Here is a 26396-nt window from a genome sequence, read left to right on the forward strand (position 1 = left end):
GACTTGGCTTTACTCATGTAGTGATTCTTTCTCTCCTGCCTCTCCCTTTAGGTTAATAGAGAGCCAATTGCAGCAGTCAGAGCAATGTGAGAGCCTGCAGCAGCGCATAAACGAATACAAGAGTTCTTTAAGCGCCGCTCAGCTGGAAGAGAGCCGATGGATGGCCCGATACGATTCACTAATGGAGAAACACCAGGGCTTGGATCTAACCATGACCAAACTAGATAACCACTGTGAGGTGAGCTCGGCCGGTAGGCAGCGAGGAGACATAAGTGACATCTTTCTTTTACTTTCCTCACCTGACCTGTGTGCATGTTTTTATTTAATTTTGCTTTAGTTGTTGAGCCGCCTGAAAGGGAACCTGGAAGAGGAGAACCATCACCTCCTGAGTCAGATCAACCTACTGAGTCAGCAGAACCACACTCTACTAGAGAGGAGCATGGAGAGCAAAGAGCTCTATCACCAGGAGCAGAAACTATACATGTAACTGCACCGCAACAAACAGCACCATAATCATCAGCACGTGTAACTATAGAGCAGACACGCCCACTAAGAGGGAGTTATCCGTTTTTATTTGTAGTACACGTTTGTACTTGTATGTTGAACCTGCAAAGACAAGTAGCCTTCATCACAAATACATGTGTTCTGAACAGTGAAGCCAATGCGGAAGTACCTTTAACCTCATATTTAGAGTCCATAGGACCATAAAGTGGAGTATGCTTCAGGGCGTGGCTACATTGTGATTGACAGGTCACCATTAGTGCTATATATGGCATCGCTGCGTGAGTCGCCAGCAGTCCAAATATGGTCATATCAGTTCACCCGTTATTAAAGCCAAGATGGCGACGGCCAAAAATGCCAGAAGTCTACAAACTAATGGGTGTGTCCTCTTGTTATGTACAGTCTATAATTTAATCGCACCCTGAAGAATCAAGTAGACTCCACTTCATGGTTTAAATCACATGAGCTAAATTGTTAAACATTAGAAAGGTATATAGTATGCTAAAGTATAGCATGGTGATGAATAACAGGTTACAACGTGTTTCTGTGTTTGTTGTTTCTCCATCAAGTGATAAGCTGAATGCTCTCCGTCGCCAGAAAGAGAAGCTAGAGGAGAAGATCATGGACCAGTACAAGTTCTATGACCCCACACCAAAAAAGTAATACTTTCATAGATTCAATCCATTGTCTTTTTGACAGAAACTCTGGACTAGTTGTGTGTAATGTTCGGTGTAGAACCAGCGCCATGTAACAGGTTCATTTTGTGTCTCATCAGGAGGAGTCAATGGTCCGGAGCTAAAGCTTTAGCCAAACTGATTAAACCTCGAAAGGAGAGCAGCAGGGAGAGAAGGCCCGACTGTGACAAGGAGGGAGGCAAAGAAAGAGAGAGAGCAAAGAGCGCACCAGACATCCCGCTGCCTTCCCCGCCCCCTCTCCTCCCCCCTGAAACCCCACCTCCTCTCCCCCAGCGCACAGGAAGTGACACGCTGGACAGCAGCCAGCCCTCCAGTAACCATAACAACCACATCGGCAGCACCAGTCTGGGACACCAGAGTCCCGCACTCACGCCTATCGGACGAGGTAAACATACAACGTATCATATGATGTCATCTTTATGGAACATAGGAGAGTGGGAAAATGGTTTCAAGTGTTTTATTTTGTAATGCATAATGTCAAGTACATTCTTTGCTCATATTTTGGTTTCAACATGATGACAAGGCGACACTGCCTGTGTTCACCTGTAGAGGGCGCTGTTGAACACCACTTAATATCACTGACCGTTTTGCACATCCATTATCATTCACTGTATCTGTACTTTGCTCCATAGGTACAACTCTCTGCTTGTACACAATAATTTCAATAGCCCACACAGGTATTATGGAATGCTCTAAACTGCCTTTCTACGGCACTTTTTGGGGAATATGTGTAATGTATCATTTTATTATACGGGTAGATGAACTCCAGCATTCTGATTGGTTCAGAGTTACAGGGTGTACTTTATTGAGCCATAATGTACAGTACCTGTTTACATTGACCTGAGCGCTCCATATCACTGCACACTCAAAATAACGGTTAGATTTTGCACGACCGTTACGTTAGTTGTCTTTTAAAGTTCGACAGTTAGCAATCCATGTTTCATATTGCATAGCAACAGCCACACGTATGGGGACTATTTTCTCGTTGTGAAGTGCGACACACAACGTATTGTTACAACTATTTTGTGCAGAAAGGCAGCTATTTACCTGCTATTTATGTCGCTGGTAACCATATTATAAAAGTAATAAGGTACTCGAGGCAGTACTTTATTGTCTATAATGTTACAGTTCAAGGGTTGCCGTCCCCAACACCCTCGAATTGTAACATTATTTGACGATAAAGTACAGCCTCACGTACCTAAAATAAAATGCTTAAATATTGTACACTTCCAGGTGCTTCCCGATACCTAACAATGTACACATTTTTCATATAAACAAAGAAATAAAAGTTTGATTCCATCAATTTAAAAAGATTAAAGATGTGCTATTATTGTTAGAATAAATACATGCTTTGTGGAACATTTTAAATAGGGTAAATTAATTCTCAACTCTAAATTCATCACCTTTCAACAAATGTTGCTAATATTGCCAATAAACGGTATTGTATCAATATTTCTTAAAAGTTTCTGAAATAATACTTCTGGAGCTAAAGCACAGTGAAATGCCTTTGATCTGGCTATGGTTCCTATAACATTTACACCGGACTCGAGCCGTGCTCATTCCCACATCGTGAATCGAGTGAAGCGGCCTCACAAGTACACATTGCTTTGTTTTCACACATACAAAAAAAGGTATGAGGCCACACCACCTAACATTTCAGACTTTTCATCTCTCTATCCTAATAATAAGTGGGTTATAATGCATGGTCCAAACTTTGTTTACGTTTCTTTTTCCGTGTAAATGTTTTAAATGCTCTACTCTTGCATAGAGTTCTCCTCGTGGCTGAGCTCAATTCACTCTCATAGGCTTTTAAAGGGCTTAGGCTTAGAAAGTTATTATTATTATACATTGAAATGAACTAAATCTTAACAAACAAAATGCCTTACATAAGGCAAGCCTTACACCGAGCTTTGCATTTGTAATAATACTTTAATTCAGAGTGAGTTGAGGTCAGCCTTCTTTAGTCAAATGCATGATTTAATTTTTCTTTTTTATTCTCATAGATTTTCTTGCACGATGTCTGTTATTTATTCAATAACTTCTTAACTAACTATTTCTTTTGATTTACCCACCATCATTATTTCATGGTTTGCCTTCTGTCTCTCCACCTCTCCCTCCTATCTCTCTCCATCTCAGCTCCCCTCCCCCAAAAACGCTTCAGTTTCCTCCGCAGTAAAAGTCAAGAGAAACTCCTCCCCTCCCGTCCCTCCCTCTCTCTCACCAGAAGACTGCGATTCTGGTCCTCCACTGACATCCCAGCTGGGGTCAACACTAGCCAGACAATCTCAGCCAACGGAGTATTCTAAAATCCCCCTCCTCCTCCTTATCTTTGACTATGTACATCATCGTCATCATCATCATCATCATCACCATCCTAGCCGCCTCTACGTCAGAATGCCCAGCAACACTCATCACTCTCCTTCTTACAGTAAAGCACATCTCATACAGGGATGCACTTCATAAACACTAAGCAGTCATACTGCAGATAATCATTCAGAACACACACAAACCGGTGTGCGCTGCAGGTGTGAGCCAGCCTGTAATACTCGTAAGTAGTGAGCACACACGTGTGCAGATGGTTTATCTGTGTCTCCCAGCATGCCATGCTAGCCAGCATTTGTCTGCATGTCCCTGAAGAGCTGTGTTATTTCTGATAAGTATCTGTGTGAGGGATGTTTGTGCGCTGTCTGCTCACATAATGTTCTTAATCTCATCTCCCTTTGGATCGCAGCCTTGATTTTAAGAACAAAGCTTGGCTGCAGAAAGTCTTTTGTCGCCAAACTATTACTGCAGACTCAGTCATCATTTTTTCTATGCCTGTTCATTTGCTTTAACCTTTTGTCTGTCCATCCCCCGTCTGAAAGGAGCTTTTTAAGCAGCAGAAGTCAACATGGGTTTTATGTACTACTGTTTTACACTAAGATCAGCGTCTTTTAAGGTAGCTTAAAGAAGAAACAGGACACCATATTGGCTTAAAGAGAGGCTGTCTCTTCTAAAAGTAGAAACAATATTGTCTTCCTCCTTCAAAGGAAAATTCAAATGCATAAGAAATGAAACACGCAGACATAAAACACACACAAGTAGAATTTGCATTTTGACTTGGTCGGGTACGACCAGTAGCTTAAGTGTGCTAACACTAGCTGGTGTTAGCTTAGATGCAACTGTGTGCTGACTTACTGTTGCACCTTAGCACCATCACATTGTCTCTGTTAGGTTTTTTATAATGTATTATCTACTAAACCAATGTAATTCTAGTTATAAGCTCTCATGAATGTTCACAGCCTCATTATATCACCATGAGTTATAAGGTCAGGTATAAAAATATTTAGTAATTGCCGTTCATTCACTGACTTTAATTTTGGAATGACCATAGTGTATGCAGCTCTGCCTTCCAACAATGGTTCCCTCAACAGAAAGCCAATGGGATTCTTTCATTGTATTTTGGATTGTTGTAGAAAATAATATATATGGCTCACAAACATTTATGATCCAGTGAGATAATGATCACAACTTTTATTTTTTAAAGCATGAATGTAACCAACGTTAACTAACGTTAAGCTTTAAAGAAACCCCACCAGGGGTGGGCTGAAGGAAAACCAGTGTTCTGGTCGTCTCATTTAGACCCGCTGTTTTTAAGCTTCTAAATGTACCAGATCTCTTCAGCTTGTGTCAGCCACAGACAGAACAACGAGATAAACGCCAGGGAGCGGGTTGTCGGTGACCCCCCCCTCCCTTGGCATCGTTTGGAAATACCCGGTCAGAATGTCATCGTGTCTGAGTCAGTGAATGGACTGCTGATGTCCTGCTTGCCTTCCTTGCTGCTTTATGTCATGCACACCATCGTCCACCACTATCATGGTCATACTATGGCCTCCAAGACGGATCCTTACGACGCTGTGATTGGTCTGCAGGTTTGGCTGACAGGGGCCGCGGCGTTTACCGTAGCAGTACCCCAGGGGGCAGCAGTGACAGTGTCAATGGAGACGATGGACTTGGACAAGGTAGTGAAAATGCCGATTAACACTCTGCAAAGTTGTTGTGGATCCAGCAGGACTGGAGCCCTCCACAGTGTTCATACAGTCAACCAGCTGCTCGGCGTAATTGTGAAATCAGCAGCTAGAATCATATTTTTCACTGAGGTCACACATGCCGACCTGTTGCTTAATCAGGTCTGGTGGATATTTATTGAAGAAAGTGATTGTTTGACCGTTAAAACCTAAAATGAGTAAATTGAGAATCATACAAATATATTGTGTCCTTTCACAAATATTTGTGACTAAGAAATGCTCTAAATCTTGAAGTTGAAAGGAGATATTTCTGATGATGTATGATATTATAAAACCCAAAGATACTTTCCCTCGTAATATGAAAAATTAATTTGGTTTACTCCTAGGTGCCTCACCTCTTTGATTGTTCTGCCCCCCCCCCAGGTCCGACTCATGCAGCTCTGAGCTCAACTCCCAGACATCCGTCTCCCTCATTGGGCCCCACTAGCAGCTCCAGACTGGGACAAGGTCTTAGCCGCAGGCCTAGAGGTAGGCCACACTATTCATTCTAATACCAATAGCCCTTCTTAAGTGTTTGTTTGCTTGTATTGTAATGGTGCATAAAAATGTACAGGTCTATTATTTGATGAAGACTCTCGTCACAACTCCACTGACTCCATGTTTGGTCAACATGGCAACGGGGGAGGACGCCCGGGGTCTGCAGACTTCAGCCACAACACCTCCAGCTCCAACTCGCCTGTCAACGTCAGAGGTCCACACACACACACACACACACACACACAGTCCTGGTCTCCCACATCACTTTTTAGTTTTAAAAAAGAAAAATTGAGAAATGCCAGCTGAAATGCAAACGTAACTGGTCATCCAAATGATGCACATTTTTATATTTGTGACACTCTATTCGTTGAACCCTACTGTTCAAGAGTTTGCCGTCACCCAGACAATTTCGTGTTTTCCATGAAAATCTGACTTTTATTTATCAAATGAGTTGCAAAATGAATAGACAATAGAGAATGATTAGAAAATTCGGAGAAGGAAACGGAGCGGCTGCACGTAAACTTGCCATTAATGAACCACTGGCAGAGCTGCCAACTCTCATGGTTTCGCCGTGTGACACATGCTGTTTTCACTCACCATAGAAAATCGACTGGTAAAGCAGATTCGTTCATGCCAGAGTTCTTTTTCTGCCATCTGCAGCCTTTTTCTTTGCATCCCTGCATAGAAGGTCAGCTTTCCAGAGTCGCCTCTTCACTCTAGACGTTGACACTGGCGTTTTGCGGGTACCATTTAAAGAGGCTGCCAGTAAACTAGACTGGGGCCTCCCACTTCTTTCTACTTAGTTAGAGACAGTAGTTCACACCATTGTAGGACATTTTCAGTTTCTTCACCATTTCTCGCTTGGAATAGCCTTCATATCGAAGAACAGGAAGCAGAACTAGACTGACGAGTTTCAAATGACAGTTCTCTTTTTCTGGCCACACATGTGATGCTTCAGGTACTCAACTAGCTCAAAGGTAGGCCAGTTTTATAGCTTCTTTCACCAGCTGTTTTCAGCTGTGCTAACATAATGGCACATGGGCTTCCAAAGGGGTTTCCAAATCATCCATTAGTCTTCTAAGGCTATTAGCAAACACAATGTACCATTAGAACACTGGAGTGATTGTGGCTGGGAATGGGCCTCTATACACCTATGTAGATATTTCTCTTCAAAAACCAGTTTCCACCTAGAAGTTGAAGGATTTACCACATTAACAACGTATAGTGTATTTCTGATTATTATTATTATTATTTTTAATAAGGCCATTTCTAAGTAACCCAAAACTTTTGAATAGTAGTGTACTTAAGTACCAAAAAAAGAGAAATACGGAATTAGAAGAAGAATTACAATTCAGCAATACAATTGTTGGAGACACTGTATCTGAAATCCCTAATTTAATCAGATTCTATATCAATCGCTCAATACACTCAACCAGCCTTTAAGTTAGGGTTTGGCATCATCCTTATCTGTGTATCATTTTGTGTCAGTTAGTGATCTTCACTAGTTCCACATTCTTGTACGTGTCCATCGCCCCGACGTACAAACGTGAAAGGCTCTCATTGAACCCCGTGTCTGGTTGGTCTGTTTTGGACTTTGTTTGGAAACTTATATGACGAAGGGCTTATTCTAAGCAGATGATGACTCCACAATGCTTAGTTTCATCAGCATCGTTATGAATATTATATTTCCATTTCTGCCAATTAATCCTTCCTAATCCTACACACTTGCCCTTTAACCATTGGGCGTGTCTGTTGAGGCTGGCTTCAGGGTACTCCATTTGTGCACATGTGAGTATTGGATAGATAATAAAGATACATGATCCGGTCTCTTTACAGGTCAGGCACGTTTTACATGTAATATTCCTCAGATTTCAGTCATTAATAACTCAACACTTCTGACTGTCTTAGACTCAGCAGATCGTCAAGCTCGCTCATCCAGCCTCTCTAGTGATGACGTCATAGGTCTGAGCCAATCACAACAGACTCTGTCACGGAGCTCCACCCTTCCATATGACCACGTACCACAGAGGGCCCAACCGCAACGAGGAGGCGGGGTTAGGACTAAGACCCGCCCATCATCCCCTGGAAGTGAGATGGTGTCGCTGGAACAGTTTCTACAAGAGAGCAACCAAAAGTCCCCTCCTATGGTAAGAATTGTATGCATACATTAAAGAAAGAGATTTGCTAATGTACTGTATGTACATACATGGAAACAGGAACATAAACTCAGCATCCACCTCGTTGTCTACACATCTCATCCCTTAGACAGGGAGTTACTTATACAACACATCGTCTGTGGTGCATTTTAGTGCCAAATAGGTTAAAGAAAACGGCCTCACGGTGAGTAACACACACTCACCGGTGAGAAGGGACAAATCATTATTACAGGGCTCCCATGGGTGTGTTATTTCCGTTGGAGAGGTATCTGTACAGGTCATGTCAGGCATTAAAATGCATGATCGGGGAGGAAAGTAAAAAATTACAGATAAGTCACCTTAAGAGAAAAACATAATGTGTTTTCTATGTGAATCACAAATTCCTTGCCAATGATTATGTCACTGAATCACTCTCAGTCTTCAACCCATCTTGAAGGTAATGGTTAATGTTGGGATTAATCTCAAAGCATAAACAACGCACAAATGTCTTAAATGTTATGATGGAAAGGAGCCGTTAATGAATTCTCCTCCGAGCCTCGAGCCCCCGCAGTCTGCTAGTGTTTGTTTGGTTCTGAGCGCGCCATTCATCACACATAACACTCACCGGACAGCCATGAGACCCCTTGAATGACCTACCCGCTCCTAGTGCGAGATGACTGTATGGTACAATTATGCAGTAAAACTCAAGACAGACAGACGAAAAGAAGAAGTCCTTTCTTTTAGTTGGCTGTTGTTTGTTTAATTGTTATTGTCTTTAAAGATGATGACATTGAGGAAATCAATTTAAACTCTGAGTTCCATGGTACTGCTTAGTCATCTCTTCCTGGAGTGACATATTTAAGATTACGCCAGCCTTTGATCAGTTAATAAACAGCCTTTAATGTGCATCACCATAGAGCACATGAGACATTCAGCCAAAAAAATGACGCTTTTATAACGTGTTAGTCATAGTCCAAATTCCTGAAGTAGTACTTTACACCTCTCATCCAACAGCTGAGGTAGACTCCTGCCTACAAATCAGAAGTTTCATTTCCGCCTGTCATCCGCGTTCGGACCGTGAGAATATCACTTAACGCCGATCTGCTGTTTCATTAAAAGAACTGTAACGCCCATAATAATTCTTATTGATTGATGATACCAAAAAGAGTTTGCTAATGACCTTTCAATAATTAGTTTTCTTGCAATTAAAACCTGTGTTCATAAGAATTTTTTTGCCAGTTAAAAAAATAACATTTTGCTAGCTGAATCTCATGAGAGGCTCGTTGTGGGGGTTTCTTTTAATATAAAGAAGGGGTAGATCGCCATGACCTGGATTAAAAAGTTAAGTAAAAAGTAGCTCGCAAGCCAAAAAAGTGTGGGGACACCTCGTTAGACCTTTTTGACGACGGCGTTACTCCAAAAGGTCTGTGTCCCCCCCGTCGGCCGGACTGTCTGTGTGGCACCACCCCCGCTATGATTTTTAATGGTCTGGCCCACTTGAGATCAAAGTGGGCGGAATCTGGCCCAAACCCAAAATGAGTCTGGGAGGTACCAGTACTTGTCCAACATGTTAGCCCTTATGGCACATTCTCCCAACGCTGATTTAGTTGAGTCTCCTTTAGTTTATTTTAAAATACAGCTGTAGTAATAATATTTTTTTTTTTTCATATAGCCCAAAATCACAAATTACAAATTTGCCTCAGAGGGCTCTACAGTCTGTACACATGCAACACATCTTCTGTCCTGAAACCCTCACATTGGCACAAAAACAATACAAGGTACAGATATTTTCTAAATGGTTCCCGAAGTCCCATCTGACTGTCTACAAAGTCCACAACTAGGTGGAGACATCTGTCCAATGTCCAAAGCAGGAGACCGCCACTGGAGCGAGTGGCGTACTAATGTGTCACACAGCAGCTATGCTATATCAGCTATCAGTATATACAGACGGGTAGTGCTGTGTGACGTTGCGGCCATGTGTCACCTGCTGTGTTGTTAAATATTGAAATCACTGAACCCGTCAACCTAAATTTGTCGTTTTTTTAAACTTTTCTTCTTTTGTCTAGGTGTCAACAGGAAGCAAGGAGGACTTGATGACGGACTATTTCACCAGAAGTCCCGCCTCCTTGGCTCCCGCCGGTAGAGATCAGATGACCCCCACGAGCTACGTCACTCCCACCGTGCAGACGTCCACCCAGAGGCCAGGCCAGAGTGTCAAACCCTTGCCCCGGCAGCCTGTTGGCCAATCCCCAGCCTCCGGCCAGCTCGTCACCCAGAGAAGCAGCCAATCACTGAGCAGGGCTTTCAGCCTGGCCTCAGCTGATCTGCTGCGCTCCAACGGGCCAGACAGTTTCCGTGGAAATGATGGCCAATCGGATGGGGTCGTTCGGAGACAAGGGGGAGGGGCTAGTGCGAGAGAGCGGCCACTCTCTGCTCGACTGGCTGGCCCGACCAATCAGCACGGAGACGTCAGCTTCTTGAATCCGCCTATTCACCATTCGTCCTCTCTAAACCTGCAAACAGAGAGGCAAGCGGAGAGAGAAAGAGAGAGAGGGAGGACACCCGTCTCTCGAAACAGCCCCACCTCGTCCACCACCTACCACCACCGCGGAGAGGTCGCCATGGTAACCCCCGTCAGGGCTGTGCCAGCCACGCAGCCTAACGACGCCTCGGAGCATGGGGAGACGTTAATGGGGGGGCAGTTGGGGGACTTAAATAAAGAAAGCGAGACAGCGGGGTGTGTCTCCGTGGAACGCCCAAAGAGCACACCGGCTTCCCCTGACCCCAACAACGACCCTCAGACTGTGTGGTACGAGTACGGCTGTGTCTAAACACTGACTCTAAAGACAGAAACCAAACACTCCGACTACAGTCTGCTGGGGCTGAATCCAAACCAAAGCAGTCCGTCTCTGGCCTGCGTCACATACTGTGGGAATATGTTATAACATCAGTTGGGAGTAAGTCAAAATACTGGAAAGCAGCAGCCAAATTGAATATGTACATAAGAGTCATGACTTCAGTTTGTATTTTATTGAACAAACTCAACAACCTGACCTGATTCCATATTCTACCTGCCGATCCAGCTGAATAACCCTGAAGAAGGTTTACGGACTGCACAAACACAATCACATCCCACCTCGACTACTGGATCTGTAGAAACATTTCAGCGCTTTTCATCACGTGCAGGATCCCGTGGAGGTGCATGCATTGTACATATGACCACTACACTATAGACGGTTTCTGAGAAGGCTGCAATTCATTTGTCTCTGCTGTTTTATTATCACGGGTCGTTTTTTATTTTTCACATCCAGAAATGGAGTACCACCACACGTACACGCCCCAGATGCAGAATACTGACTGGCTTGGTCTATGAGCTGGAACTCCTTGGACCGCTGACCGATGCACTGTTTGCCCCTGAGAACGTTTACCTGGAGGCCACAGAACAGAACTGCCCACCGGGAATGATTTGATTGAAGCAAAGGCACGAACGACTGAATGTATTAGATTTCTCCTCCTCTGTTATCTAGAACAAACACTGGAAGAGAGGAGCGAGAGTAGGAATGGGATTGAAGCAGAGAGAGCCAGAATAAATCAGGAGGATGGATAGATAAACAGGGCCGAAGGCGAGGCGCTCCTCCCAGTTAAATGACAGTCTTCTCTCTCCATCTTTAGATTATGTCCCAGCATGCAACACTCTTAACACTTTACTGGAAATGTTGCACATTGTGAGCCAACAGTATCTTCACTTACATGCATACATATAATGATATACACAGACACGGAAGAGCTGTCCTTCAGGGGCTTGGTTGTGGTGTCGTAGACCATTGAGTTGGACTTTGTTTACACACACACACACACACACACACCACTGGTCGAACCACTGGGTTTTGGTATGGTGGGCTGCTGCACTGCACAGAGAGCCCCACTGGGATCTGGAGAGTTAGTTTGCACTTTGGCAGTAGAGTTTTTCTGATGACTGAAAGTGTTGGTAAACATAAGATTGTGTTCTCATGCTATGATGGTGAATCATGACCCAGCAGCAGCAGTCTCACTGGGTCCTACATTGGGACACTTCCATCCACAATGGAGCACTGCAGACCCACGCTGTCAACATAACTGGTATTCTTTGACCTGGACCGTATTTTCAATATTTTTGTTTTGATGTGACAATCTTGGGGCAATCGTTTTAGAATTTGTGTCTTTTACATTATATGTGCCTTGTAACTTTATCGGAGGAGAAGCATCTTCCTCTGAACCTGCAAGGTGACTTATTATTAGAGGACAACAGTGGGAACGGGGGGCCGCCCCAGCAGTTTGTTTTGCGTTGTCTCTGATTTAATACGTCACGTTTGAATAGAACCATATTGAGAAGGTTGATGCGGTCTTTGAATTAAATTGCTGCCTGTAATTATTTGAGCAGCAGTATATGGATGAAGAGCTTGTGCAGATAAAAGGGTGAACAAAGAGAGGCGGGTGAAGCAGACGGGTGGTGCTCCTGTGACCACACAGGAAGGCTGCTCTAACGACACGGCTCATTGTGGGATGTAGACTCTGTAGTGATCTCTCTACTCCCTGAGCCCGTTTAGTGTACGTGACGGCGCTACAGCGCATCTGATCAATTTCAAGTGTTGACCCCATTAATCACTTCGACACCAAAATGGGGAAATGGGGACCATGTGTGTGATGTCTCACAAGAATAAGTTGTGAGACATCACACACAATCTTTACACTATAAGACCTTATGAAATGTACACAACAAATCAACCACACTGGAGCCTCCACCTACTAGTGGTGAGAGGTGTGACGGATGGGTTTCCAGCAGACAAAGTGAAGAGGAGGATGAAGATGTGGGGGGGTATAAAGGAGCTTATGCTTCTTATTGTAGTGGAGGGACCTTCTGCAGGTACTGCTGTCTGTAAATACAAAGCAATGCTGACGACTTTCCTAAGAGCACTAAGAGGGAGGAAGAGGATGATGCAACACTGCAAGTGAATATTTGACTTTTGACTTACTTTTCCGCTCACCTGTTGAACAGAAAGCCAACGCCAGCTAAATTATTTTACATGTAACATTTGTACATGACATTAGAGTTTTATTAACGGGCAAATATTTTGTAAAACCCTCTGGAACTGGAGACAAAAAAAAACATTTTCTGAATAACCCTTTACACTGAGGAAAGGTGCAGTTCCAAGAGTTGTAGATTTTTTTAAATTGTTGTTAAAACATTGTAGTCCTGCGACGATGTGGTACATGTACCGTCTCCTTATTGTCATGTGTTTGTGTGTGTGTCCCTGCACAACTGTACTGTCCCATCATTCCGTTTGGGGGGGGGTTGATGGTTCCTGGTGCTTCCTGCCCTGTGGTTGAGCGGGCGGAGGCCGGCCCCACGTCAACACCAACGAGGAGAGAAGTGCGAGCAGAAGGTGGCGTTGGGCCCACGTCACTGAGGTCTCTTGCAGGAGCTGGACTTCCCCCCTGGCTGTCATATGACTGTCATGTGACTAGTGTGTAGAAGAAGCTACTAGAGTGACCTGGTAGAAACTGAAGTTGAAGCTTTCCGCTAATAAAGATTTACAGACTTGGACTGATGCTCCTATGCATTGTGTTTTTTTCTAATTCTTTTAGCTCAGGAGCTACGCACTTCAGCAATATGAATGTTGTGAAGGCAACCATTGCAAATGTTTAAGAATATATCATGGAGACATAAATATTCATATACTCCCTGTTCTGTATGTGGATGGCATCGGCTTCACAGAAAGTAGGCGGGGACCAAATCTGTTGCTGATCAGTCATTGGTTTAACGGTGTAAAGGCTGTTTTCAAAGTGACAGTGAAGGTTTCCTATTATGAACTATATGTCTCCGCTGTGGAAACCTCAGCAGTACGTTCAAAATACGACGCTGACACTCACCAGCGCCTTGCAATGCGTTATTTGTTTTTTCTGGGTGTCCATCGTGTGCTGTGAAAAATCCCAAAGCACTGCGTTACTCAACATTTTGTTTAGATGTCCTAAATTGTGTTGTGATTGTATTCCAGTTTATTTCATAAATCAACATGATTTAGTTTGTTACTGCACAAGCATGTGTGCGCAGCGTGTGCGCAGCGTGTGTGTGTAGGCAGGGGGTGTGCTTCAGGGAGATGAACCACGTGTGTGAGTGTGTGTGCATGTCTCAGTCAGAGCGCCCCAGAGCTGCTCTGTGCTACGGACCTGCAGAGCGGAGGAGCCGGTAAGAAGCCTTTCTTCTCTCAGGGACCTTTTAGGACTAGTTGTCCTCACAAGGGATTGTGTGTATTGTTTCAGTGTTTATTATTCGTTGTGTCTTTGGCTTGAGGTGTCTGAGGCTGAAGAGACATCAGCGCACTCCTGTTGATTAGGCTTTATTACTATGGGTCATTACAATGGGTTATTACTATGGTTAATTGATGTGAGTTATTAATGTGAGTTATTAATATGGTTAATTGATGTGAGTTATTAATATGGGTTATAGATATGGGTTATTAATATGGTTTATTGATGTGAGTTATTAATATGGGTTATTATGAAGCAATCACTTGTGACAGTGAAGAGGTGAGATGACTAACAAATGCGCCCCCAGGTTCTCCAGTGCAGAGTGATTAATTATTGATCTGAACTATCAAGTCGGTCAGTCAGCAGGCTGTTGGTGGACACAAGCAGTGCTCTTGGAGTCCCACGGAGACATTTGCCATCACTGGTCCTCAATTGCTGTGATATCCACAGCATGATTGTGTGTGGAATCTGCGACAGGCTCTATAGTGATGGGATGTAGCATTAAGACCACTGTATCTTCATGTGTGAGGAGTATTTGGATGATAAAGTTACCGCGGTCTAGTGAGCACTTGGGACAGTAAGACGGATGCTTCCTCTCTGGCGGTGTGGCTCACTGGAGGAGCAGTAACTGAGTGAGTGATTACATTAACTATTTTCCATAATGTGTAACGTGATAGGGTGGCCTTTAGGGAACAATATGACACGTACTGTACTGTAGATGATTGGTCTTTACTGCATAGATGGTCCATGAGATGTGCTTGAAAGCTCCAGAAAAAAACATTGAGTTAAGAAATCTTTTGCGTTAAGCTTTTCATTTTGAATCTTTCAAAGTTAGAGATGTTTTGTGGCTTTACTATTCAATCAAATACAGATTTTCCAAATCCCTTACATATAGTGTATAGTGTCACAACATCCAGCGTTATTTAACGTCTTTGGCTTGATAAGGTTTGCCTACAATACAAGTCAATACAGTCTCTATGCTTCCAATTTAATATGAGATGCACTCTAATTTTCCCATAACCTAACGTTGACTCCCTGCCCACAAAAACAGAGCCCCAGCAGCTCTGCTAACTCACCCTGAGACTTCCTATCCGTCACATGTGGACACTTGTCCGGCTCTCTTGCACCGACTGATCATCATTTATAAAAACAGCCTTTGTCAAAGCAAAGAGCAAACGAATACGATTCACATGGTACAAAATGAAGGAAATCAACCTATAGTCAGAAAAGAGAAAAGCAATGCAAGTCCTTTCTAACCACTGGCACGTAGTACACACACTGCAAATCCAATTGTTTCCCCCTCACTTTCACATCAGCAGTCACAAGGGGGACACTGCAGCCGCTCGCCTCCAAACTCACAAATACATGTTGATTCCTTTTGACTTCTGCGGTTGATTCTCAATGCAGGGACTCCTTTCTAATCTCCTTACGGCACACACTTGGGTCCAGGCCCAGACATTGGGCACCAGTTGGACAGAATGCAGCGACCCTTTGTGGACACTAAGTCCCTTCATCTATGGAGAGGCCGTCTCAGGACGGTAGAGCTACATGTGGGGAGTAAGGACTGCCAAGGGCCTGGGGGAGAGTCCAAGGGTCCTTTGTGACTGCCAAGGGGCCACAAGGGAATCAAATGACCCTGGTGGACGCATCCCGGTCGTCCTGCAGGGGGTTCCAGGGTTCCTAAAAGACTTGAGCCCCCTCACAGTCCCTAGTAAAAACCAATGATACCTTGAAGACCCCCAAACTCCCCCTAGAGGCAGCTGGACTCGTGTGTGTCATTAGTGGGGTTTCAGAAGTCCACAACCCTATTGCAGCTTCCCCTTGGGACCTCCGCCGGATGCTTAAGAGGGTCTCTGATTGCAGGTGTTGTCGTCATTGATGACGGAACGGGTCATTGTTCAGGACCAATTAAACCGAGAACATCCCTGGACCCTGCCCGATGCCTCTGGGGATCTTGTCAAGACCCGTAGAAGGTGGCCGTTTCCTAGCAGGACTCAGGGCTTCCTTGTTACTTCTCGTACAAAGATTTAGTTATTATTCTGTGGGAGTGTTCACTGGCAGCAGGTGCTTTCTCCAAAGCCCCTTCAGTTGACCCTAACGTCCGCTTGTAACTGATATCTCCTGTTGCTTCCATGTCTCTCAGGATACAGGATAGTGTCTGAACTGAAGCTGGCTGGTGTAAAGCTCATTTCTTATTTACATTCAGCTGCACAGGCTTTCATCCATTTGAGAAGAAAAGCCCCCGATGCAAGGATACTGAGGCCTGTCTCCACCCTACTACAAGAACGGCTGCTTTCTATGTTTCTCTTCAAATGCTAGATGTGGGAGATTCAGCACATGGATGACTTGGTTTGACTGACAGCTATCGCATTGGCTGATTGCCGGTATATGGCCATATAGCTCCTCTCATTAAGTGGGGAGTTCAATTAACCAAACAAGTATCAGGTTCATCGCCTCTTATGTTTGTGTGGTCGGTTGATTTGTGCTTGTGACTCCACTTCTATATTAATGATATCATTTTCAACTGTAACTGAAATAATAAGTGAATCCAAGTAAGGCTCTAACTCATCACTCTCTAATCGATCATTACTTTCAATGGCTGCGCTGTCTATTGTCAGCAGATCAGAACCAGGTCAAGTAGCTGTCCCAAGTTTTAGTTTTTGACAAAAGATTTCTATTTCTATTTGTTATGAATGTAGCTGTCAAGCATTTCAATAATGTGTACAATGCTCTGAATTATTGATTGCTTATCCAAACAGGGGAGCTTTCAGGATGGATCTGTGGTGGTGATTCAGAGGGGAGACGAGGGTTATCATCTGTGCTCATAGCTCATTTAGGTTAAAAAGCATTCATTGCTTTGAGTATTGAGATAAAAAACCCACATGTATCATTTCTTTAAAATATCTGGACAAAACTACAGTGGTTAGTGTCTAAAAGTTCTTGAGTAGAGCGATTGCACTCAAGTAGTTATTTTAAGCACAGTTGTTAAATACAATAAACGTTCACAACGGTAATATGCTCATATTAGAAATGACACATTTCCACAAAAAATATATAAAGTACGTTAGGAAAAGCAAAGCTGAGCCCCTAGTTTGATGAGAGAAAAAGGAGAGTGTTTGCATGATCTCACCATCACATCAGAGCTCACTTTCTATCATTTGAATAACTGCCGGCCTTCGGGGGCCATTCTGCTTCTACTGGTCTATTGGGCAGCATAAAGACCCTCGGCATGATGTCTGTGACAATAAAAGCAACTTGTATTATTATATTATATATACAGTCATCACAGGTGGACTGTTGAGACAGGGAGGTCATTTGCATGAACAAAGCTGTTAATCCACACGCCAACATGGTGTTTTGAGTCAACAGTAGATGTTAGTGAGTGCTGAACATCACCTCTCTTCACATCAGCTTTACATGAACAACGGTCACCATACTCTGGCCTGCATCTCATTGTGTGTGTGGCTCCTGCCTGAGTTTGTTGTGAATCAAACAGCCGCCCGGTCAATAAATCCCAAAGTGTGCTGTGGAAGCAGAGTGACAAATCATAGCGAGCTCACATTAGAGGGTCAGGGCCAGGGTTTCCCACAGGCTACATACACCCTTTGGAATTACAATCACTCCTTTCCATATGTTCACTTATTATAACACTGCAAAAAGGATGCTGTTACTGAACTTCTCAGTCCAAGAATTGAGGCATAATTGGTGCTGACTGGTAAAATAAGCAAACATAGAAGATTTGCTTTGAGTAAGCCAGTAACACAAAGTGACACTGCGCTGGGGAGTACACACTAACATCCGATACGGAGGAAATGTGTTTGTATGTCCACACAACACATGTTGTAACAATCATGGACGACATCATGGACGACAGTGATGAGGGTGACGATGATGCAGGTTAATGATGTAATGAAGGGGAACAGCATAATCTCTGTAGTCGCGACAGGACACTCTTTATTGGTTGATTTACATCTTGCTGCTGTTGCCACGGTTACTGCTGTCAGGGTCATTGATCAAAGAGCAGCAATGGCATTCAGGCCGCCATAGAGAAGGATGTTAAGATGTTGTTCACATGTGTAGTGTGCTGTACTCGCACAGGGTAGTAGTTGTGTATAGCAAACTTACAGCATAAACTGCATTGTGTGTGTGAAATATGATGGAAAGTCAACATGCTGTATATACATGTATATATATTTTTTTCGTGTACCGTATACAAAATAGCAGTGTGAGAGGCTAGCGGCCCCCACTCTCCCCAGAGGTGATTGAAGCACAAACAGCCTGTTCATCCTGCGCTTTGATAGCAAACAGAGAACCAATCCCCTCTCAGAAGTGGTGTAGTTGACACTGTGCGTGAACTCTTTGTGCTGCTTTGCACCGTTCTGCAGCAGAAATCTATCACATTCAATTCATACATTACAAGATTTTATTTAAAGGCAAGGAGCTTTTACAATTAGGGTTCAAATACACTTATTTAATACAACAAACTTGTTTGATGAATATTGTTCACAGATTTCTAAAATGAAACAATATTTTAAAAACATGCAAAAGGCTCTTGATAAGATCAGAGCGTTATTGATGCCAGATGGAGAAAATTCAGTTGTTAGAGCAGCTCAATAGTCAACGAAGCAAAGATGTAGAGTGAATGAGGGACAAATATATTTATAAATGAATACAATCGCACAGCATGCAGATGTTTGATGATTCAGGTTGAGTTGGTGTGTGTGCTTGCAGACGACGTAGTGATCGTGTTGTGTTAGCGTTTGACTCTCTTTGTTGGACAGGAAGTCAGAGTAGAGACCTCAGAACTGGAGGGATGTGATCCACTTGGTCTTGGTGAGAACTCGAGCTGCAGCGTTCTGACTGTGATCCAGTAAGTCCTCACTCTGTGGCCTTCCCATTACTTCCTGGCTAGTGGTTTTGAAGCAGTCCCTCCAAATGTGACAGGGAAGCAGAAAGAAAGTGACCGAAGTTCAGGAGGAAGGAGAGTATCGGTAAGACAACTCCTTCAACACAATGCGGCCCAATGAGAAAACCATGTACACTTATCAGCACGCAATCACAGTACGTTTAAGAACAGCACTTTAAGAACAAGGCAAAAAAACATCCAATACACTAAAAAGGCAGAAAGAACAACAGAACTTCAGCGACTGGCCACAAGCAACCGTTACAAAAATGCATCCCCCCCCCCATCAACGGGACCTCACGAAATGTTTGTGACTTCCAAACCTCTATTGAGGCTATAGAGGTCAGGTGATGCAGGTTAACTGGTGCAGGAAAAGCTTCACTCCTGTGTGACGGCCTCAATCAGTAAAGTAGTCCACGTGTGCAGAGCTCTTCTACATTGACACTTGAGGAATGCATCAGCGTGTCCAGCTGCCGGTGGCTTGTTGAGGAAAGGAAGGGAAGGGAGAGCGAGCCGGGGCTTGTGGGTGCAGTTTGTTGTGTTCACGTGGCTTTAAATGGTTGCACAGTGTGTTATTATGGAGCCGTTCTAAAGAGGCAAAGAAAAGAATCGGTTACACGGGCCGCTGACACTGCGGCCGCAGAGAGGAAGCAGTGCTCAATTTAGACGCTATTCATGTGCTCACTTTTCTTACAGAACCCAGAAAAGCCCAAGTAAAATCGGACCTGAATAAAGTTGCACTTGCATGTAGAGTTCCGGGGCTGCGTTGGTCAGAGGTCTCACACTCCATTGTATGTGCATTACTTTGCCTTGATGTTGAAATGTGCTAAAACCAACTTGCCACGATGACTGGCAAACTAAGGGCTCAGTGCTTGTGTGGACAGAATGCAGCGGTGTAAAAACAGGAAGGTGTTTCTTCACTCCGCAGCTCGCTTTTGCGGCTGTGAGGGAACTTTCGAGTGATGATAATCTACAGTAGTGTAGCAGCTTCCCTCCTGATGAGAGATCGGTAGTGGCCATTGAATGCTTTATTAGCTATTTTTAGTTGGTTAATGAAATTATTGGTCACTTGCACTTTTTCAACTTTTTTACAATTTGAGATGTTTTCACTGGCAAAAACGTCTTCATCTTGGTTAGTAGGATTAAGGCAGTCACATTTCACTTTGTTACAAACTACACATTTTCCTATTCAACGTACTATGTGTGACATAAGGGAAGACTTCACTGTCCCCGTATGTTTGAGAGGATGATGACTGCTTCCTGCTTTGCGAGGACATTTAGCCAAAAGTGTTTAATCTCTGATGAAGATGAATTCTTCTGTGTTCCACAGTGGCCAGATGAAACTGGATTACGCAATCAGAGAAGAGGAAAAACTCAACCGACATGAAGATTTGTGTGTGTGTTGTTCCGTCATGTTGTGCATGTTAAAGGTGGATTAGTGTGAGTGGGAGTGGGTGTGATACCATGTCTGAGGACATGATGAACTGCACCATCGGGCATGAGATCCACCAGTACCTTTTCTCCTGTGTGTACATACTTGTACTATTGGTAAGTTTGTGCACTTCAATACCTGCACAAAACTGTTTTTTTCATAAAGTGCATAAGTATTTAGAAAGCTTTGTTTTTCCTGTGCTTCAGGTCTTAACATCTCACGCTCTGATAACCCACAATCACAACATTCTAGCATTGACGCACACGCTCAGTTAAAGTGTGCGAATTGCAGCTGTTTCATGTTTTATTGTGTTATCACTGTAATGGAGACGTGTCAGAGGTGCCCCCTTCTGTGTCCTGTAGATTACTGAGGGATTTGGTTACGAGGAAGTGCCTCAAAGCATCGTTTTGGTATTGGTTATCGAGCAGCTGGTTGCATCTTTAAATGATTCGTATCTGCACTAATGTTTTTATCATGATTAGTACATCGGTTGACTCACTTTGGAAATACAACCTGCGCTTGAATAATAAATAAAACCTCTGCGCACACTCTGTGACTCTGTAAAGAAGAACATGCAAGGAGAGACGCTGCTCAGGGAGATTTTATTTGATTCAAATGTGCATCAAGCTGCCTTAGGAATTCAATCCAGATTATTTTCCTTATTGTTCATGTCAACAATTGAGGAGGAAATGATGTAGTGGGCGCTGGGTTGGCAGTACTGTGTTCTACTATCGTGCAGAAGACAGATATCACAGACTTGTAATTAACATTTAGAAACCAAAACCACAATCTTCCCCTCAACCCAACTCCAACCGGCTTGGTTTATGAGCCGTGACTTAGTACCTAAAACCGAAGCACTTGATAACTGTGATAACTTGTTTCCCTGAGCAGAGCCATTAAACACTTCCCATGTGCAGATGTTTTAGAAGGAGTGCATGTTGGTAGTGTTGAACGTGATCCGGGGTTTGGCTGAATCATTAAACATGTGTTTGTAAGTAACAGAATGATGAAGTGCTCTTGATTGCAGGTGGGCGTCCCTTCCAACCTGTACTCTCTGTACCACGCCGCCCTGCAGCTCAAGCAGAACAACGAGCTGGGAGTTTATTTGATGAACCTCACCGTGTCTGATCTGTTGTACCTGGCGTCCTTACCACTGTGGCTACAGTATTTCTTTCAGGTAAAGCACAACCACTCGTCTACCCACTTTAAGAACTGAAACTGTAATTTGAGTGCATTCATTTAAGGGTCCTCTACCTGTATGTGTGTTGCTGTTTCAGGACGATGACTGGAGCCACAGGGAGTGGTTGTGTCAGCTCTGCGGCTTCCTGCTCTACGAGAACATCTACATCAGCATTGGTTTCCTTTGCTGCATCAGCCTGGATCGCTACTTGGCTGTGGTGCACCCGTTAAGGTCATTTTTGATGGGGCTTGATAGAAATACCAAAAGCAGGACACTACCACTGTTTGCCTCAATCCGCTTCACATTTTCATATCATAAGGGTTGTAATATGAGAGCCCATTTAACCCTACCTGTTCCCTGCCTTCAGGTTCACCTCTCTGCGCTCCATGAGAGCCGCGTGGCTCGTTAGCCTCGTTATCTGGCTCAAAGAGATCGCCGTCGGTGTGGTTTTCTTCCGCCATAAAGAACTGAGCAAAGACCGGAAGAACCAATCAGTGTGCTTTGAGCACTACCCCATGCAGTCGTGGGAGTATCCCATCAACTATTACCGCTTCACTGTTGGCTTCATGTTCCCGCTGGCTATTCTATCGGTATGAGAGCTCTTTGTTGCTATTTCCAAATCATAAATGTCATGACCTTTTGGTGACTGCAGACACCCACATACGTTTCCCCTTACAGCAGCTTTCCTAATTCAACCTTGTGTCTAACGATCTAACGTTCTAACTCACAGCTTGATCAGTGGCCCTGCGCTCTTTCACCTGTGACTAGGTGGCACCATGGCATCATTTTGGAATGGTCTTAACTTTTTTCATGCATTGTGTCCTTTCAAAATAAAGGTTTTCATGTATATTTGGTTGAATGAAAGAACTTCAGTAAAGTAGGTCAATGTGGACTCGGTTCATTCCGGCTGACATTTTTGGTTTTCACCCCTCTCACCTCCCCCAGACATCTGCCATCTTTACACTAATACAGTTGCTCCAGTTATGAAGTGGAGGGTCTAAAGCTCAGTGCATTGGGAAGACGAGCACAGGCTGCAGCGGAGTGAAGACCACTGCAGGGACGACGTACCCGGTTTTCCACCTTATGATTTATCAGTCAGCATGGCAACGGTCTTTAAGGACACCTGTGTGGGTGGGTTTTACTATTCAGTGAAACACATCTCACCCACTGACTGTAAGATAATGGAAGGCGACATTAGCCCCGAAAATGGATCCCAGGGCCGTGTCTCCAAACAGAAGTGGTGTGTTTGAGTGGGCCGTGCTTCCACTGAGCTCCGTTAAAAACCTTAACCGGATCTTGCTGCTGTTAACGTATATTTTAAAAAGTGCCAATATTTCAAGTAAACCCAAGATTTGTGGTCTAAATCAGTGGTTCTCAACTGGCGGGACCCCTTTTCAGTGGGTCACAGTCAGGGGATGAACAGTAGAAATGTGGCCAAGGTTTAGGGGGACAGGGTTGGTCTGCTGCACATCTACAGGTACCAAAGGGCTCTTCAGAAAAGCGAATGAGGGCTTTGTGACAACATTGTTTTTTCTACCTTGAGCACACAAAGCTTTAACTTAAAAAAAAAAAAAAATAGAATTGGATTGGATTTTTCAGAGAAGGTGTGCAAAAATGTAGTGGAGTAATTTGCATTGTGATGATCTAAGTGGCTGTGGTGTGTGTTTGTTTGGCTCCAGGTCAGCTACCTGTGTGTTCTCCGTGCCGTGGGTCGCAGCGCTGGGACTCAGCCGGACCAGAAGACGAGGATCAAGCAGTTGGTCAGCAGCACCATCCTCATCTTCCTCGTGTGCTTCTCCCCCTACCACGTCTTCCTGTTGGTGCGCACCCTGCTGGAGAGAGACTGCAACTTCATCACAGGTACACAATGTTCTCAGTGACTAAAAGGCTGTTTTTCATATCAAAGTTTAATTAAGTATAGAAATATACGTAGAAATCTTGCAATATCCAGACGGTTTTTCTGAGCTCTAGCTCCACAAATAAAGGCAACAACCAATAATGCTTGTTTTGTTTTGGAATGTACAATATGTGTTACATCAACATAGATCTCCACAGTCTGCACCAAGAAGGCAAACTTCAGTAGTCCTTTCATTGTTTCCATTGTTTCCATAGTCCATTTCAATAAAACAGGTTACTGGGACACAAATTCATTCACAACTGAAAGTATTCCCTTTGCCATTTCACGGTGAAGGACCAGACAGTAACGTCTGCCTTTTTGAAGAATAAAAACTCTGACCACAGGCTGTTCAGTCTGGAAGTCGTCTAGCACTTGCCTATGGCCAGTCCGCTCCTGACTCCTAGCTTCAGTGTTGCATCACTGCCTGTATGAACAGTTTGGATGGGGGATATTCGCAGATCAGTAAATCAGTAAATTGTTTATTTAACGGTGGATGAAACCGTTTTGTCTTAACCATGTGACCTGTCTTGGTTGTTTTACAGAAATATTTAACTACTACCACCTGTCGTTGTTGCTGACCACCCTGAACTGCGTGGCCGACCCCGCTCTCTACTGTTTCGTAAGCGAAAGTGCCCGCCGTGGCCTCTACAGAGTCATAGTCAAACCTATTGCAAGAATTCTTTGCTGCTGTTGTCGCCGTGGCAACACCAACCCCGCCAACCCAGCCACCGATTCCCAGGAGGTCGCCACGGACGAAAACAACGGACCTCCGACCGTGATGCTGCTCACACACACCAGCGGGCTCAATAACCTCAAAGCATACGATCTCAGCAAAAACCCAAATTTCATCTCACAGACTGATGAAAAAACGTTGATACCCCTTAATGTACAGAATAATGGAAACTCTGACACCTGTGCTGGCGGGAATGGGAAGGCCAGCTGTGTGATAGGCATAGAAGAGCCGTCCAGACACAAAGAGGACTGAAGAGACCACAATCCTCCATCACAGTGTTTCCCCTACCATTATAACCCTCTTTCTGAAGGGGGATCGGTAGGTCACGGCTTACTCAGTGGTTAGTGAATCCTGAACTAAAGTTGTGTTGGTCAGTTGTAAGTGATTATTAACAATAATGTGTTCATAGTGACCTGTAAAAAAGATGTTGATGAAATGGTCCCTGTGTGATGAAGTAGCAGCACGGAGCGTTCAGTATGAGAACAAACACGATAACAAGTGAACCTGATGCCACCACATCCTGTACATGGCAGCTCATTTCATACTACAGCGATACAATTCCTTTCATAATAAATGTATGGATTAGTTTATGTTTTTCTATCTTGTCTCGTGATGAGAAAACTCTTTGTTTGAAATGGAACTCTGTTTGGGTGTGAATACATTTAAGTTGTCCATTAATATACATTAATATATGTAGCTTCTGTGCACTTCAGCATAGAAACGTTGAATTGGAAGTCATTCACTTTAAAGCGTTATACTTTAAACAGTGTAATCGAATATATGGCCAATAATTGAGAAATAATTGATAAGGGAACCCTTAACATGTAACATGTAACGTGTGGCAGCAGGATAAAGTCAGCTAACTGCCATGATATGACGTTATGCGCTAGCTAAAATTAGCCACCAAATGCTAGTTGTCGTATCAGACCCATGATGCTGGTAGGAGCTTGATGTTAAAAGGGCTCATGAATTGAGCATATATATAACCGGATTTGTTATTTATTTTGTTAGAAGTGTTTTTTTTTATTTAAACGGTAATCTCTAAATGACATAACTGTGCTCCCCTTGCTACTTGTTTCAAAACTTTCACTCCAACTTTCCCCTCAACTTTAAAGTTTGTAATACCCTGCATTTGTTTTGTATTTGTGAAGTCCTGATATTTAATGTTGAATATATTCTAAAAAAGGCCGGTTGATACTCTGTAAGCGATGGCGTTACATTTCCATTTAGGGGTCAGTGAATGCAGCATGCGACAGGCTCTAAAGGGGTCTGTCTATTGGTTCCCAACATCAGCATGCATCCGTGTTTAGAGAAGAAACATCCTATAATGCGTGCTATTGCATGCATACTACATGGAATTACTGTCAAATTTTCAAAAATATGAAATTAACTGTGACTTTATGGTTCAATATTGAATTATTACAGAATATCTAACATTATGGTGAAAGTCATTTATTATGAAACTATTAACATGGTCAAAGATGCTTGTCGATGATAATTGCTTATTTCAGTGACGAATACAAAGAATATTTTCATAAATCTTTGAAACTGTAAAGGGAAATCTTTTCTTTTTTATTTTAAACTGGGCGTTGAGACATGCAGCACTGCTGTGTGTGTGTGTGTGTGTGTGTGTGTGTGTGTGTCTGTGCGTGTGTGTATGTGTACCAACATGGTCTCTGCGTCTGTGTGGTTTCAGTCTGAGCTCAAACTTCCCTTTGTGATGCTGCTGGTGTGAGAAAGCACCATTCTTGGACTCGTGCAGTTGAAGTTGCCAAAGCGTCAGTGCAGACTTAAAAAGTAGCACAATACCTTTTCTCAGGAACGGTGGAGCCCAAACAGGAGCTAACGACAACGGTGTAGACATGTAAAAGTATAACACTGAAGTACTTTATGCAACCCCCTTTAAAACATGAGAAACTATCACTGTGGGCAAATTAGACTATGCGCCAGGTACTTTTTCCCATTGCAGGAAAAGCAGAATGACAAAGAATAAATATAGACACATTTAAAAGGACATGGTTTTCCTCTATGTACCATACTTGAGTGCAGTTGCTGTAAGTTGTGGAAATGCATCAGTGGACTGGATGT

The 26396-nt window shown here is 43.5% G+C and overlaps 2 protein-coding genes across 2 annotated transcripts in view; both read left to right on the forward strand.

The window, feature by feature from the left end:
- Positions 1-13461, forward strand: part of ccdc88c (coiled-coil domain containing 88C) — a 34996-nt gene extending 21535 nt beyond the window's left edge. Inside the window, exons 23-31 of the mRNA XM_037485930.2 lie at positions 52-238; positions 338-483; positions 1071-1160; positions 1277-1581; positions 5108-5197; positions 5627-5731; positions 5817-5954; positions 7649-7887; positions 9942-13461. Of these exons, the coding sequence (XP_037341827.2) occupies positions 52-238; positions 338-483; positions 1071-1160; positions 1277-1581; positions 5108-5197; positions 5627-5731; positions 5817-5954; positions 7649-7887; positions 9942-10706 (2065 nt within the window). The 3' untranslated portion in view covers positions 10707-13461. The remainder of the gene's footprint in view (positions 1-51; positions 239-337; positions 484-1070; positions 1161-1276; positions 1582-5107; positions 5198-5626; positions 5732-5816; positions 5955-7648; positions 7888-9941) is intronic.
- Positions 13462-14034: 573 nt separating this feature from the next.
- LOC119227290 (ovarian cancer G-protein coupled receptor 1) lies at positions 14035-25813 on the forward strand. The gene is made up of 7 exons (XM_037485948.2): positions 14035-14101; positions 20397-20614; positions 21526-21675; positions 21776-21909; positions 22046-22268; positions 23358-23538; positions 24118-25813. The coding sequence occupies exons 2-7, from the start codon at positions 20531-20533 to the stop codon at positions 24558-24560; spliced, it is 1215 nt and encodes a 404-aa protein (XP_037341845.2). The 5' UTR covers positions 14035-14101; positions 20397-20530; the 3' UTR covers positions 24561-25813.
- The last annotated feature ends 583 nt before the right edge of the window (positions 25814-26396 follow it).

The sequence above is a fragment of the Pungitius pungitius genome, chromosome 14 (genome assembly GCF_949316345.1).
Source record: "Pungitius pungitius chromosome 14, fPunPun2.1, whole genome shotgun sequence".
Classification (NCBI taxonomy): Eukaryota; Metazoa; Chordata; class Actinopteri; order Perciformes; family Gasterosteidae; genus Pungitius; species Pungitius pungitius.

Coding starts and splice junctions, on each gene's coding strand:
- LOC119227290 (XM_037485948.2), top strand. CDS start 20,531: ATGTCTGAGGACATGATGAACTGCACCATCGGGCATGAGATCCACCAG. Junction 20,615..21,525: donor TGTACATACTTGTACTATTG/GTAAGTTTGTGC, acceptor TCTTGATTGCAG/GTGGGCGTCCCTTCCAACCT. Junction 21,910..22,045: donor GCTGTGGTGCACCCGTTAAG/GTCATTTTTGAT, acceptor CCCTGCCTTCAG/GTTCACCTCTCTGCGCTCCA.